At 41.4% G+C, this 17,834-nt stretch overlaps 1 protein-coding gene across 1 annotated transcript in view; it reads right to left on the bottom strand.

Moving 5' to 3' along the window:
- Positions 1 to 17,834, bottom strand: part of grm5b (glutamate receptor, metabotropic 5b) — a 473,006-nt gene that overhangs the window by 148,508 nt on the left and 306,664 nt on the right. Inside the window, 1 exon segment of the mRNA XM_055637258.1 lies at positions 5,506 to 5,741. Coding sequence (XP_055493233.1) covers positions 5,506 to 5,741 — 236 coding nt within the window.

A 17,834-nucleotide genomic window follows, 5' to 3' on the forward strand; every position in this document is an offset into this window, starting at 1 on the left:
TGTCTGTAAAAACTCCAGCCAATTGGTCCGCACAGGTTTTTAGAACACGACCAGGTATACCATCAGGTCCAGGCACTTTCCGAGGGTTCACCCCTCTGAAGGATTTCCTGACATCAACCTCTGTGACTGTGACCGAAATACCATCGCGGTGAATGGGGGCTTGGGAAGGCACATCAGTATTCTCCCTATCAAAGCATGCGTCGAACGCATTGAGCTCATCAGGGAGTGATGCTTCGCTGACATTTGAGCCGCCTCCTGATTTCGCCTTGTAGGAGGTGATTGCATTCAAGCCCTGCCACAGCTGCCGAATATCCGTCTCATCCTTGAGCTTGTAGCAGAAGTCCCTTTTGGCCTTTTTGATGGCCTTACCATGGTCGTATCTGGACTTCTTGCAGACCTCTGTATCTTCGGACATGAATGCCCAGTGTCTGGTCTTCAGAAGAGTGCGGATCTCATAATATTCTTGATTAATATGGGTTATGGGAAGAAGGCAGGAGAATGGGGAAGGTAGATCAGCCATGAATTGAATGGTGGAGTAGACTCGATGGGGGGGATCCCCCCCCCCCCCCCATCGAGTCTACTCCATGCAGTAGGTGTGCAATAAGGATCCCCCCCCATCGAGTCTACTCCACCATTCAATTCATGGCTGATCTACCTTCCCCATTCTCCTGCCTTCTTTCCATAACCCATATTAATCAAGAATCTGTCAATTGTTCAGCTGTCGAGTGTAGGTTCCAGAGTGGGGTTACTTCTCAAGAGTTTGTCCTCGTCTCTCAATCACCAACACCAACCTTTCAGTTACCTTGCAATGTCAGAAAGCGAGTGTGGTTTCATAGAAGTTGAAGGGGAGAACATAAAGGACTGGTGCAAAACCATAACGTCCCAGCAACTGTCAGGGAAACAGGAAACAATTTCTGTGACACGCAGCTGGTTATTGCACACCTACTGCATGTTAATCAAGTGCCTTGCAATTCATGAAGGGCACTGCAAGGTGATGAGGGTAAGTGATTCCCAGGAATCAGTCTCCTGCTGATATCTTCTGTGCCAACTGGCAAGGAGCTCTAGGCTGAGAAAGCTCAAGATAAAAAGCCACATTGATCATGACTGATACATGCAGTGGTGTGGTATCACTGAAGTGCTTGTGGAACAATGCAAACCACCTTGGCCACAGTCAACCAGACACACGCATCCTCCTCCTGATTAACCATCAAAAGGGTAAGGCGACACAAGGAACTGCAGATGCTGGAATCTTGAGCAAACCAAAAAGTGTGAATGGTCCAATCCTCAAACATCATCTCACCATTCTCTGCACAAATACTACTTGATATGCTGACATCCTCCAGCACTTTATGTTGTACTTCCTCTAAGCCCCCTTATCTATGTGAGTTCCTTTCAATTCATTTCACTCATTTCTCCTGATATTCACTGTACTTGGTGCACGTGACAATAATCATAAACAAAACTAAATATGCATGGTAGACACAAAATGCTGGAGTAACTCAGTGGGACAGACAGCATCTCTGGGGAGAAGGAATGGGTGACGTTTCGGGTCGAGACCCTTAATGTCACCCATTCCTTCTCTCCAGAGATGCTGCCTGTCCCACTGAGTTACTCCAGTGTTTTATGTCTACCTTCAATTTAAACCAGCATCTGCAGTTCTGTCCAATAGTCTTTGTCTCCTTGTCTCCATGCAGAAATACAACAAATATGCTATTGCAGAAATCTGTGACATCTGAAATATGGAAACAACCTAAAATGAAGCAAAGAAACTGCAAGAATTTTCAATGTAGAAAACCCCCCACAAAATAAACTAATACCCTTTTAATAGAAATTAGAAGCCATTTATTCTAAGATAGTGAGGGATACATTTGTTTTTTTATCTTCTGGAATGTTAAACAAAAACAAAATAAGTGCAGAGGCTTCAAGTCTACAGAGAGGAGAGCAGCCAATTGAAGCAAAGTTAGTGGTTTGACCGCGGACAGTGAAGATACTCATCAGACCAACAGCTCATTTAAACAAGACCTTAGAACATAGCACACGGAATAGTACAGCAGGGGAACAAGGCCTTTGGCCCACAATGTCTGTGCCAAACATGATGCCAATTTAAACTAATCTCCTCTGCCTGCAAGTGACCCTGCATATGATGCACCTGCCTAAACAAAAGCCTATTAAATGTTTCAGCACGTTCTGGGCACCCTTCACTTTCTGTGTAATAAATTGCCCTGTACATCACCATTAAATTTTGCCACTCTCACTTTAAAGCTATTCCCTCTATTCTTTGATATTTTCCCCATGTGATAAAGGTACTGACTGTCGATCCTTATCTGTGCCTGATATACTTCTATCAGGTTACCCTCAACCCCCGACGCTCCAGAGAACACAATCCATGTTTGTCGAAACTCTCCTCGTAGCTAATACCCTCTCATCTAGATAATATTCTGCACCCTTTCCAAAGCTTCCTCATCGTTCCTGTAAAGGGGTAACCACAACTTGGATGGCACAGTAATGCAGTGATAGTGTTGCTGCCTCGCAACACCAGTGACCCAGGTTCGATCCTGACCTCAGGTGCCGTCCTTATGTTGTTTAGTATGTTCTCTCTGTGACCACGAGGGTTTCCTCCGAATGCATTAAAGGTGTAATAGCAGAGCATTTGGAAAGCAGTGACAGGATCAGTCAAAGTCAGCATGGATTTATGAAGGTGAAATCATGCTTGACTAATCTTCTGGAATGTTTTGTGGATGTAACAAGTAGAATGGATAAGGGAGAGCCAGTGGATGTGGTGTATCTGGACATTCAAAAAGCCTTTGACAAGGTCCCATACAAGAGATTAGTGTGCAAAATTAGAACACATAGTATTGGGGTAGGGTATTGACAAGGATAGAGCTGGTTGGCAGACTGGAAGCAAAGAATAGGAATTAACGGCTCCTTTTCAGAATGGCAGGCAGTGACTAGTGACTTCCTGACCTCTTGAGTACCATCAGTAGCTCTCCTTTGTTTCATAGTGTGATAGTGTTTTTGCACCAGATGAAGCTTTTGCTTACACTAGTTATTATATATTCTACTATAATATTATATTGTATTATAATATATTGGCATTGATATATATATATGTGTTTGGATGGATTGGCTTTTCATTTCTCATGGCTTCATTCTAATTGAAGCTGTTTCTAATCTATCAATGTCAAGATATATCTTTTCCCAATCAGTGGAACCTCTGGTTCCATGGCTATCCAAGAATTATGACTGAACTCTATTTTCTAATTCCATGGAATTGCTCCCTGCTGACAGATCATTTAACACTCGTTGAGCAATTGAAAGGAATTCAGATTTGAGATGTGTCTAAAGACCAATGCTTTAATTAACATTCTAAATGAATATATTTCTCTCAATCACGAAATAAATCCTTTGACAATAAATATTAAGGAGATCGTTTTTTTTTTATGATTAGAGCTCTTGAAATGAGAGCCCTTCAGATACCACTGTTAATCTTAATGGGAGTAACTTCATGTCACATTTTTCTTGGGTACATAAAGGATTTGACAACTTGGCATAGAATGGGAAAAGTGCTGGAGTTACCCAGCAAGTCAGGCAGCATCCCTGGAAAGAACATGGATAGGTGACGTTTCGGTTCGAAACCCTTCTTCAGGCATGAATGGGGATTGGTAAACCAAGTTACACATTGGACCAGATGATCTCATGTTTATGGAGATGTGGTCAGTGACCAGATGTCAGGGGAAGCCTCCATTATCATATTGGCATCAAGTGCCTTGCTTCCATCATCACAGGTCATAAAGCTAGTTACAATGAGGAAAGGGTAGGATTACAACATAAAACAGATTGTAAATAGCAAAAGGAATGATTTTAGCAACGTCCATGCTGGAAGACATGTAAAGCCAGATAAGCCCTTTAAAGGGTAGTTTGGTTGAATGGTTTTATAAACAAAGCTAGTGATCTCCATTGTTCTGAGTGAAAGATTAACTGGACACGACAATGGGGGAGATCAATGAGGGAGGCTTAGAATGAAAAGCCCCTATACCATGTGCTGATATATATTTCCTGCTGTTTAACTTGGTTTTCATACACTCCACCCAACTACCCCCTTCTGAGTATGCCCCTATCTCACTCAATACTTTTTAACCCAACATGAGGCTGGCTAGTAAGCAGGTCGCGATACAGCAACCAACACCGCATGCACAGTTTCGTCTCACAGCCTGCCAACAACACACAACTGAGGTTCAGTACCATTTATAACTGGATATGTTTACAACCTTCTTGGGGAGTCAATGAAAATCACAAAAATTGCAATGCTGGACATCCAAACTAAAAATAGAACATTTTGGAAACACTCAGTAAGTCAGGCAACATTTGTGTGAAACAGAGTTAACATTTCAGGTCATTCTGCCAAAAGGTTCTTGACCTGAAACATTAATTCTGTGGAAGCTGCCTGGCCTGCTGCGTGTTTACAGTATTTCATGGTTTTATTTTGGGGATTCATTTGGCTAGAGTAAAAAATACATCAAAACATGTGAGAAATTCACCCTCTTTAAACTGATTCCAAATCAAAAAATATTACCTAGTAATTTTTTTTTAAATGTATTGCAAATGCTGGAAATCTAGAATAGAAACAGAAAATATTGGAAATACATTTGCTTTCTCTATTGTAGAGATACCATCTTGTGAACACTGGTTGCAGTATTGAGCAATTGTTTTGTTGGGCACCTGCATTCAGTCCAAAGAGATGACCCTGAGCTCCTATTTCTGCCACTTTAACTCTCCATCTCACTCCCACTCCTGTTGTCTTTGGCTTTCTGCCCTGTTACAAAGGGGCTCAAAACAAGCATGGTGTATAGCCTCATCTTCTGCATAAAACTTTGCAGCTTTTTTGACTCAATATTGCACTTTACAATACCAGCTACTTGATTTTTCGGTCTGTATCAGTCATCCTGTGTGATATTGGCTCAGCTTGTTTGTTTTTTTGTTTGTTTTCTTGTGGGAGTGAAGGTCAGGCCCATTCTCTTATTATGCCTTCTTGTGTCCATGCCCTTTTATTTATCTTCTCACTCCATTCATTGGTCAGCTAACCTTGTATATATTTTATTCCCACTGTCACCCTATTATCCTATCAGAGACCTTACACCTCTCCCCTTCTCCTCACATCTTAACACGTTTTCTTTGCCTCCTTCCCAGTTCTGAAGAACAGTCTTCATCTTCCCATAGATTCAGTCTGAACCTGCTGAGTATTCCCAGCACTTTCTGTTGTTATTTGATATAAAATCTCACCTGTTAGGAGATAAAGATATTTCTACAGGCTATATAAGAGGGATATTTAATTAATTTTCATTAAACAATACGTAATTAAATATTTTGTGACAGGTGACAATGCAGGATACATGAGGTCTATTTCTATTTATTTTTATTTACAAAAATATTCTGTCATAAATCCCAACCAATTATTGTAATAAAAACGGGTGACGAGAATCTTGCAACAGCCAAGCTGTTCCTTACCATCACAGGTCTTGTTATAGTCAGAATCTTCTTGCTGTTGGTTTTTCAGCCTGCACTGAAATCTGTGTTGCCAAAACTCAATGAACCAGGGATTATTAAAGTGGGTCTCTGGCCGCAGCTGAAGGTAGTAATCATCGAACCAGGCCACATCAGGTGATTGGAGTTTGATTGTTATACCTCCGGCAGCTTCTCGCTGGTAGCCATCTATCACATCATACCTATCCGCCCAGCCATCACTGTGATACATAAGAGAAAAGGCAACGTTAAAAGGGTATCCCAATGTCCATTCAGAAAAATGCAACAATAAATACATGGCCTTTATTTACAAATATGCGGGAGGCAGTAAGCCTGCAGCTTTTGTAATTGCTTATATAGAACAATTAGGAATGCAGTACGGAAGCAGTTCTTCAGCATGAGCTGGTCCACGATTGTGCTTACATTTCACATCAACCTCCTCCCATCTGGTTAGCATTCATAGTTATCTATCTTATATGTATCTCTGCCAATTATGACAAAAAATCCTCAAAATTGACTACTTATAAAAGCAAGTTTCATATTTTGTACATTCACTGGGTAAAGAGATTATTTCTAGATCTCCTCAAAGAGTTATTCTGTCATTCTCATATTAGCAATAGTTTTGCCCTTCTGACAACTGGAAATATCTTTATTATGTTTACCCTATAAACCTGTTCTTAACTCTAAAATCCTCCGTCAAGTCAACCCTCAGCTGATGTGGATTCAGTTTACAATTCAATTCTTTTCTTTGGATATAAAACCAGAAAACATTATCTGAATTTTATTGGGAAAAAGAAGTGTGAGTGCAGGATTTGGATTCAAAACAGGAGATGCTGAACATCTACAGGTCATAAGGTCATAAGTGATAGGAGTAGAATTAGGCCATTCAGCCCATCAAGTCTACTCCGCAATTCAATCAAGGCTGATCTATCTCTCCTAAACCCCATTCTCCTGCCTCCTCCCCATAACCCCTAATACCCTGTATTGCCAGTTATTTGGCATCAATTGTGATGAAAGACACTTCTGAAATTTACCCACTGGATTCACAATGTCTTGTCACAGAGTTCTTATTTCAATTGGAATATACTTGTCTGATGTCATGCGCTTGTCGTATACAAATATACTCATCTAGTGGTGTCGTACAGCAAAGAAACAAGACCTTTGGCCCACTGTGACCAAATTGAATGCACTTATCCCCTTTACCAGTACTTTATCACATGCCTTTGTGATTCAAGCATTCATTAAGATACCTCATAAATGCTATGAGAATACCACCATCACCCACTCAGGCATTGAGGTTGAGATTCCAACCACCCTCTAGGTGAGAAAAAATCCTTCTCAGATCCTTTAGTTCCTTCAAATAAAAATTGTCATTTAACATGTGAATGAATAAAGATTATGATATATGTAGAAATTAAGCTGAGAAATATCCCAGAGGTTCTTCAGCGCCATAGAGTATATCAACTCTTTGTTCTGCTGTGCAGCAATGAATGCTCTGCTGGGTCTCCTGCCACTTGAGATTCAATATGTTGGAAGCTGCTGGCTCTTCATCGCAAAATGTCCTTTGTGCATTGTGACTTTGAGTTAGTTGACATTATTGTTGCTGAGTGCACAGAGGGAAATAGCAGATACGTCTGGAAAATGGGAAGGAAGGAACTACAGATGCTGGTTTATACCGAAGGTAGACACAGTGTTGGAGTAACTCATCGGGTCAGGCAATATCTCTGGAGAACAGGAATAGGTGATGTTTCGGGTCGGAAAACTTCTTCAGTCTGAAGAAGCTTCCCGACCCGAAATGTCACATTCCTTTTCTCCAGATATGCTATCTAACCCACTGAGTTACTCCAGCATTTTGTGTCTATCTTAGGTCTGGAAGATATGTGGCTACCAGGGGTCCAAATGTCAGATTGCGAAATGGGTAGGGTGAATGATCAACACTGTGAATCAGTGTCTGGGAGGGTGATCAGGGTCATGACTCTGGACCTTTAAGTGAAGAGGGGTCGGGAGTTTGAGCCTGTGGAGATCACTATGAAAGACTGGGACATGGAGCTAGGCTTGTGGTCACCTTGGAACTGGGATGAGACCTTGATCAGAAGACTGGGGCCTGGGGGTCAAAGGATTGAAGCCTGCAGTCAGAGTACCAGAGCATCAGAGCTTGGGAATTGGGCTTGCCTTGAAGGGTTAGGGCTCTGAAAGGGGCTTGAGCTTGTTGTAGGGTAGTGGTATGAGGAAAGGGGGTGTTGAGGACTGTGGATAACATTAAAATGAGTCCATCTCGGAGGGTTTCCAGTGCTGTGCTGGAACCGACTTATTGAAGCCCCTTTAAATTAAGATACCACAGAGATGGCAACGGGGAAGGTTGTTCTAAGAATGCCCAACAACAGGTTACCTCAGAACTAATTTTGCCGAAAAAGCTGTAAAGGAGCATTGCAAGAGCAGTGATACTATATGCATGTCCAACATGGACATATCAGCACAGGCGACAGTCAATTTTCCTACTCATATTGCTGAAGAAACAGCATTTCACATCCTCACTTCTAGATCTATGACAAGATATTTTGTAAAAGATTTCTTGAAAACTCTGAAATAAAAAAATCCAAATATAGTCTTTTTCCTGATAATGAAACTCATTGCAAAATGGACAGAAGACCACATCTATGGGCCAGGGGATAAGTGATCTTGTAATGTGTGGTGCCCATTCAGGCTGTGCAAGATCAGTGTAACAGCAGGTCATGCCTCGGGTTGTGTGAATATGGCAGAACAGGAGGCAGAGATCCAGTGTTGTTGCGCTGTGTTCCTCAGTGCAATTTGCCCGAACTGACTACTTCAAGTTTTGCACCATCATGCTCTAGTTTAACTAGAATAACTCACAATTTATTGTGTACATATATGCTCCATTATAACCTCTAATATTTATTTGGAGCTGCGGCAAGTATGACTTGCATTGGTCCGGTTCATATCCAGTTCATATGACAAATAAACTCTTTCATTTGTGACTTGACATAATTCTTATTTCCATGTTCCTTTGAACCATTTAAAAAAGCGTCACACCAGATGCCAACCTTGCCCCAAACCATGCTGCCCTCAGGGGAATTCATCACAGTTTTGTATTAATTCCATCCATTTGTGGACTTCTTAACAGGTTCTAAGCATTGAGATTTAAAAATAATACAAATAATAGGCACATATTAAGAACTTTTGAATTGTAAATTGTTTTAAAGTGCGATAATGCTGAATTAATGCACCACAAAATGAATAGGAAATGGTCCCATAAAATCCATAAAATTAATTTTCAAGTCATTTAAATTCTAATTAGTGCATTGGCACTGTGATTTTAAATAAAGTCCATATTCAGTTGTGACAAACAAAGTTAACCAGTTTGCTTCCTGGATATAGCAAAGATTTTTTTAAACTGTTAGTCTAGAAATTATGTATGGGGAGGAACTGCAGAAGCTGATTTAAACTGAATATAGGCACAAGAAGCTGGAGTAACACAGCGGGTCAGACATTATAATGTGCATGCTCAAGTTCCTAGGTGTAAATATCACCACTAATTTATCCTGATTCACACATATAGATATGGTCAAGAAAGCACACCAATGCCTCTACTTCCTTGGAAGTCTAAATAAATTTGGCATATATCCAATGAGTCCTACCAGTTTCCACAGATGAAGCATATTCTATCGGGAAGCATCACAATTTGGTATGGCAACTGCTCTGCCCGAATTGCAGTTTTGAATACCCACATTGACGCAATATGACAATGAACACGACTTGACTTGACTCCTCTTTCCCATCGGGCACAAGTAACAAATGCTTGAAATCATGTTTCGACAGATCCATGAACACTTTCTTCCCTGCTATTATCAGACTCTTGAATGAACCTCTCATTTTCTAAAGATGTAGTCCCGATCCCCAACCTACCACAATTGTGGCCATTGAATTATTTTTAACTTGCACGTTGTCTGTAGCTGTAGCATTATACTCTGCACTCTGCTTATTTGCATTACCTGTTATACTGTCCTTTTTGATATTAATCTGCCACTCCCTAAACGCAATCTGAAGCGCACCATATCCTTCCGTAATCTGAAAAACATTAATCAAGTGGAACTCAACAGACTAATCAGTAACTCTCTTCATCCTACTTCCCCCCCCACTCTGCATTGCTAACCTGGTTGATCGCTACAATGACTGTTTATCCCCCTCATTAAACTCCGTGGCTCCTCTGAAACCCCGTACAGTCTCTTTTAGCAGGTCATCTCCGTGGTACACTCCTGAACTCCGCCATATGAAAATGGTGGGCCGGCATCTGGAGAGACTTACAAAGAAAACTGGACTAACTATTCACCACCAAATGCATACGGATCATCTTCTCTCATATAAAAATGCCCTGACTGCTGCTAAATCCTCCTACTACTCCAACATCATCAACAACAGTGAAAATAACACTCGGACTTTATTCTCCACTGTCAACAAACTACTTAAGCCTCCTGAAACCTCGAATCACCTCACCTCCACTGCTCAGTGTAATACGTTTTTGGATTTCTTCAGTACCAAAATTACCAGCATTCATCACCAATTGAACTCTTTCTCAGCTTCTGCTCACAACAGCCCACCCTTGACTTCCACACTGGACTCCCCACTCTCCACCCTATCTACTTTCCAGCTTCCAACAGTCGAAGAAATAACTAAACTCATCACCAAGTCCAAGAACTCCTCCTGCTTGCTTGACCCCATCCCTACTGTCCTGGTTAAATCCTGTCTGGCCTCTATCTCACCCATCATAACGTCCAAAAGCTCAGAGAATTGCTAAGGACAAACTGCACCCCCTCCACATACACCTGGATCTCCTGCCATCAGGCAAGAGATATCGAAGCATCAAAGGCCAGACTACAAGACTGCTAAACAGCTTCCTACCACAGGCTGTGAGGCTGCTAAACAGTCACTCTGTACTCACAGTCACTTGATTCTGTGGCTGGCACGGACACTTTAATAACTGGCACTGGCCACTCAAATCAGCTGCCCCGGACATTTTTTATGATTGGTTTATTGTATTTTAACATTGTGTTTTTACCTGCTTTTAACTATTTATACTGTTCCATCAGGGACTGGATTGTTTTTAGTGTTATTATGTGTGAAATGTTTTAAATTTCATGTGCGATGCTCCGCTATTCTCTGGGAAACGTCTTTTCATTTTGCACTGTACAACTGTTGCTTGCAAGATGACAATAAAGGTTGATTGATTGATTGATTGATAATTAACTCCTCCCTATCAACTGCTACTGTCCCTACATCTCTCAAAACAGCTTCTGTCACCCCGATTCTAAAAAAAACAGGTTCTGATCCAAACAATCCAAAAAACTGCCGCCCCATCTCCAACCTCCCATTCATCACTAAACTTCTGGAAAGGACAGTAGCGACACAACTTCAAGTCCACCTTCTAAACAATAACCTCTATGAACCATTTCAGTCCGGTTTTCGCCACAATCACAGCATTGAAACAGCCTTGGTAAAAATTACAAATGATCTCCTTCTCGCAGCTGACACTGGCCACTTATCCATACTGATCCTCCTCAACCTCACAGCAGCCTTTGACACCATCTCCCACCCAATTCTTCTGGAACGTCTATCTGCCACCAGCATCAACAACAATGCACTACTTTGGTTCAGGTCCTATCTACACGACAGAAAACAGTTCATCCAGGGAAATAAAGTCACATCCACAACTGCCACAGTCACCCATGGTGTTCCTCAGGGATCGGTGCTGGGGCCACTGCTTTTTATCATCTATATTCAACCTCTTGGCAATATTCTCTGTCATTTTGGAATCAATTTTCACTGCTACGCCGATGATACACAACTACCTCTCCACAAAACCAAACACCTCCCTTCCCCCAACTGCCCTCACCACCTGTCTTCAAGCTATCAGCAATTGGGTATCACTCAACCTTCTAAAACTCAATGGAAATAAAACAGAAATCATGCTAATTGGCTCAAAGTCCACACTCTCCAAAACCCACCCGTTCACCATTTCAGTTGATGGCTCACCCATACCCACCTCCTCCCATGTCAAAAGTCTCGGCGTCATTCTGGACAGTACACTTTCCTTTGGCCCCCACATCAGCAATATCACACGCTCTGCATACTTTCATCTCCGCAACATCTCAAGACTCCGCCCCTCCCTCTCCAAAGACAATACAAAAGTCCTCATCCACGCTCTGGTCACATCCCGCATCAATTACTGCAACGCCATCCTCACTTGCAGCTCCAATAAACGTCTTCATTGCCTCCAATGCATTCAGAACTCTGCAGCCCGGATCATCACCCGCACCAGATCATCGGACCACATCACACCCATCCTCACTCAGCTCCACTGGCTCCCTGTGCACCACCGGATTAACTACAAGATTTTACTGCTGACCTTCAAAGCCCTACACCACCTTGCTCCCCAATACCTCTCTGACCTGCTGCTACCATACACTCCTTCCCAGTCACTTCGTTCCTTCTCAGCTGCAATTTTAACTGTCCCCACATTTAGACTCAGCACCATGGGTGCCAGAGCCTTCAGCTGCTCTGCCCCACGTCTCTGGAACACTCTCCCATCTCCCATCCATCACCTGGACACTATCGATCAATTCAAATCACAACTCAAAACACACCTGTTTAGATTAGCATACCCAACATAACTTCCACCATGTTCACCCTGATTTTAATGACTTAAAATGTTTTGTGTATTTTTTTGTTTGTTTTGTTTTTTGTTTTTAATCAACTTGATTTTAATATTGATAAATGTATTGTGATTTTATGTCCTGTAAGGTGTCCTTGGGTGTCCAGAAAGGCGCCAGCAAATAAAATGCATTATTATTATTATACTCATATATAGTATAATTTGCCTGGTGAGCATGCAGAACAAATTCTATCAATGCATCTTGGTACATGTGACAATAGTAAACCAATACCAATCAATATCAAAATGATACTGAGCAGACTAGACTGTCCACATTACTGCAGTTCAGGCTCACTGGCAGCCATTGTTTATGGTGCATTAAACTCAACTTGTAACACACGAGAGGAGGCAAAATAAAACACTTCATAAGCTTTTCATTTGCAAACACTGGCTATTGCAAAGAGTGGATGTTGAGGAAGTCATTCAGAATGGGAGTTAATGATTGCAGGAAACCACTGCAGGCGAGAGAATTGGAGGAGGCAGAGGATCAGGGAATAATGGTTGATTAGGGATGAGTCGATGAGAACTGGTAATTGGGATGAATGACGGGTGCTTGCAGTCAGACAGTGAGAGTGCCATTCTGAGATCGAGCAGAAGTGGGATCAGAGATCGGATCAGGGGTGAGAATGGGAGAGGCCCCAGGACCAGGCAGAGAGAATTGGGTAGGGGCGTGAACTTGAGGGGAAGGAGGATTAGAAGGAAGTGAAGACTTCAGAAGCTACAGATAAGGCTTGAGTGTACTCTCTAGAAATGAAAACATAAAACATGTGAGAAAATGAATGTCATGGATTCCCCTGCAATAGCCAGTTAATATTGACCCCTTTAAATAACTCAAAACCTCTGCTCTCTGGTTAGAGCCTGCTTCAGTGATGACAAATGTACTCATATTCAATTGGAGATTCCAGCACTCAGAAGTGAGGGAAATGTGTCACCAGAGTATGAAGTTCCCGAGTCAGTTTAACAATCAGATTTATAACAAAATTCTACCGCACTACAGCACAAAGTTTAGGAAATGTGGAGAGATAAGGTTTAGATATAGGTTTAGGTTTATTATTGTCACATATACCGAGGTACAGTGAAAAGCTTTGTTTTGCACGCAATACAAACAAATCAAATATACTATATAGAAATACAAGCGTCAAACTTAAGTACAATAGATAGAGCAAAGAGGAAGTTAAAAGTGCAGAATATTGTTCTCAACATTGTAGCACATTGTAGTGCATCAGTTCCATAGACAAACTCCAATGCTCCCAATGTAGTAGAGGTGAATTGGACAGTATCTTAGCTTAAGGAAATGAAAAAAAGCTGTTCCTGAGTCTGGCAGTGCACACTTTCAAGCTTCTGTACCATCTGCTGGACGGAAGCAGGGAGAAGAAGAAATAGCTGGGATGGGACAAGTCTTTGATTTTGTTGGCTACTTTTCCGAGGAAGCATGGTGTAGTTGGAGTCAATGGTGGGAAGCCTGGACTGTGTGGATGGATCGGGCTAAATCTATAACTTTCTGCAAATTTCTTGTGTTCTTGAGCAGAGCTGTTTACAAACCAAACTGTGAAATGCAAAGGAACTTGAAGCTCTCAACTATTTCCATTTTGGTGCCATTGATGCTAAATGAGGCAAGTTCTCCTTCATGCTTCCTGAAGTTGATAACTCACTTCTTCATCTTGCTAACGTTGATGGAGAGATTATTGCCTGATACCATGTTACTAAGTTCTCTATCTCCTTCCTGCATTCCAGCAGTTTGGGGATTTGCCTTCAGAAGTAGGTTAAGTTAGGAAATAAGCTTTGTTGTAGTTGCATAAAAAAATAATAAATGCGGCTTCTGCAATTGGAGTTTTATGTTTAGTTTTGGTCACCCTGCAATAGGAAAGATGCCAATAAGCTGCAAATAGTGTCGCCCACTGTTCTGTTTCCGCCAGCAGAATTAAATTCCAAAAAATATCCTTACTAGCATTAGTAACTTACTGTGTGGGTGTATGTGTGTGCATGTGTTTGTGTGCTCGTGTGTATGTGCTTGTGTGTGTGTGTGTGTATGCGTGTCTGTACTCGTGTGCCTGAGTATGTGTCTTGGGAATAAAGGGAAAGAAAAATTATCCTTGACTGATAAAATTCCTTACTGTTATAAATCTCTCATAATCAGGGTGATAAAGCAAAATGACAGTGCTCATTATCAGTTAGTTGGCAAATATGACCTTGTCTGAAATCAAGGCCTTGGATTGTTATGCTAAACTGGTTACAGTATATAACAAGCAGTGACATTATCTAATAGCTTATTCTCTTATTATTCAACATGCATTTATTATCAAACATCTAATGCCTGGTTTTACAATTTGATCTGGATTTTAACACTGAATCATTTATTCATTCAGGCTCTTCAGCATTTCATATTCTGTTTGTAAAAAGTGGATAATACTACGGGATGGGTATCTCGGTATCGGGCAGAAAGTAGCTTAATCCAATTTCCATTTTTGTTTTTATCTCTCTATGAGGCACTAAATCATTTTGCAGCCTGAGATCCTGCAGGCCTTCATTGTTAGTTAAGTGATCAGATGTCAGGATGATAGCTTTATAACTTGGACTCACAGCAGGGAAGGTGGGAATCAGTCATAGAAACATAGAAACATAGAAAATAGGTGCAGGAGTAGGCCATTCGGCCCTTCGAGCTTGCACCGCCATTCAATATGATCATGGCTGATCATCCAACTCAGTATCTTGTACCTGCCTTCTCTCCATAGCCCCTGATCCCTTTAGCCACAAGGGCCACATCTAACTCCCTCTTAAATATAGCCAATGAACTGGCCTCTACTACCAGTCAAATGCAAGTTGCAGTTAGAGCATTGACACACTGGCTGAGCCTCAGTTCTGTGATATAAACAGAATATCTATCACATCTGTTGAATGGTACAGTGGAATTTGACTTACCATGCAGCCATACAATCAAAAAGAGCACAATACACAATAGAATACAACATGAACATCCAACACAGTGGAATCAACATTCTTCACTGTGGTGGAAGGCAATAATGTTCGGTCAGTCCTCCTCCTTTGTTCATCTGTGGTCGGGGCCGTGAACCCTCCGCAGTCGCCGCTACGGACAGCAAGTGTCAATAAATGTGAACTTGAACTTTTTTCGATAATAGTTTCCTATTCATTGCCACCATACCAAAATGCTCTTCATATACCATTCATTGTATAGTTGAGATTCTTCATGCAAAATATTCAGTTAGTATGTCGATCATTTCCTCAGTTTCTGCAAGATCATAGAAACATAGAAACATAGAAATTAGGTGCAGGAGTAGGCCATTCGGCCCTTCGAGCCTGCACCGCCATTCAATATGATCATGGCTGATCATCCAACTCAGTATCCCGTACCTGCCTTCTCTCCATACCCCCTGATCCCCTTAGTCACAAGGGCCACATCTAACTCCCTCTTAAATATAGCCAATGAACTGGCCTCAACTACCCTCTGTGGCAGAGGGTTCCAGAGATTCACCACTCTCTGTGTGAAAAAAGTTCTTCTCATCTCGGTTTTAAAGGATTTCCCCCTTATCCTTAAGCTGTGACCCCTTGTCCTGGACTTCCCCAACATCGGGAACAATCTTCCTGCATCTAGCCTGTCCAACCCCTTAAGAATTTTGTAGGTTTCTATAAGATCCCCTCTCAATCTCCTAAATTCTAGAGAGTATAAACCAAGTCTATCCAGTCTTTCTTCATAAGACAGTCCTGACATCCCAGGAATCAGTCTGCACTCCCTCTATGGCAATAATGTCCTTCCTCAGATTTGGAGACCAAAACTGTACGCAATACTCCAGGTGTGGTCTCACCAAGATCCTGTACAACTGCAGTAGAACCTCCCTGCTCCTATACTCAAATCCTTTTGCAATGAAAGCTAACATACCATTCGCTTTCTTTACTGCCTGCTGCACCTGCATGCCTACCCATTTTTCCCATCACCAATACTGTTTTCTCCACATATCATTATTGCGTTTATAAATATTTTATTCCTCTTCCAACCATATTACCTGCTAGTCACCCTTTGAATCCTACACTTAATTATTGGTATTGTCCCATATAATTTCTGTTACCCTCTGGCCCTGGTTTGATGCTCAATCTTGCCACAGTAGGCAGTTTTTCCTGCCATTTGAGATGCACATCTCCAGGGACAGAGGGGAGCAAAAGCTGACCCTCTGTACCCAGGAGGTTCCTTCCAAAATGGAGCATGGATCCCAGAGATGAAGTGATGTACAACTAAGATCCACTGACTTCGGGACTGATTGACTGATCTTTTAGTTGTGTCAAAGGTAAATGTTTTTATTATGTCTCTGTTAAGCAGAGATATTTAAAAGTAGTTTAAATAAATCATAATAGATTTGAATAATATTATTAAATAATTTAATTACATCATGTAATGAAAACCATACAGTGATTTGAAAAAAGTGATATATTTAATTTAAACCGGTATAGAATAATTAAATACTTAACATATGCTTTATTTTTCTCAAAAGGGATCTGGGCCATCATCAGCTGGTCACGACAAAGAGCTGAGGGGATGGATGTGAAGTGCCGCGCTGCTAGAGTCTACCAGTGGAGCAGACAGTTGGAGCAACAGAACTTGACCTCCAATCGTTTTGGACTCCAATATTGATTCAAATTGGCCAGAAATCCAAAATAAACTTGGCTTATAATACCACCTGCCCATCAGTTAGTACAACCTAGCCCCAAAACTATTGCATGTTTAAAAAAAAACAAATCACACTTATTTTAACTTCCCTCTTTGTACACGGAATTTCCGCCTATCAACTCTCACCTGATATCTGGGGGTACATGTGAATCTGCCATTTGCCCAGGAAATGGGGTAGTGGTTTCACAAGGTGCTGGGATCATAATCACATGTTCTTCCAATCCTAATACTCTAGCTTCACTTCACAATGAGAATTTTATTACAAATTATCATAAATGTAGACTTTAAAATTAACGATACCAAGATTCATCTGGAACAATGTTGATGAAAATCCAGAAAAGTGACGCAGTCTTTTTATGACATGTTAAATCATTCAAGAGATGCCAGAGCAACTTCCATCACCATTTAGAAAACAAGCGAAAAAAATGTTACCGTTATTTCCAATTAGCCTTATGTTATAGAAGAGTCACCCTAACATTTTTGTCCTAAATCCATTTTTGAGCCAGATTTTGGCAAGTGGAGATGCATTGTACGTTTATAGAGTAGATACAAAATGGTGGAGTAACTCAGCGGGAAAGGCAACATCTCTGGAGAGAAGGAATGGGTGACGTTTTGGGTCAAGACCCTTTTTCGGACTGGTGTCAAGGGAGAGGGAGATACATAGATAAGGACTGGACGGTCTGGAAAGAGGACAAAGGGAATGGAGATCAAGGAAAATGTAGAATAGATCATTGTTGGCTGGGAGAAGGTAACAACAAAGCAGAGACCAGTCGGAGACAGTAAGACTGGTTGGAGAACTGGTAAGGGGGAGTGATGGAGAGAGAGGGAAAGCAAGGTTTACTTGAAGTTAGAGAAATCAATGTTCATACTGCTGGAGTGTAAGCTGCCCAAGCGAAATATGAGGTGCTG

The sequence above is a fragment of the Leucoraja erinacea genome, chromosome 6 (assembly GCF_028641065.1).
Source record: "Leucoraja erinacea ecotype New England chromosome 6, Leri_hhj_1, whole genome shotgun sequence".
In the NCBI taxonomy this organism is placed as follows: Eukaryota; Metazoa; Chordata; class Chondrichthyes; order Rajiformes; family Rajidae; genus Leucoraja; species Leucoraja erinaceus.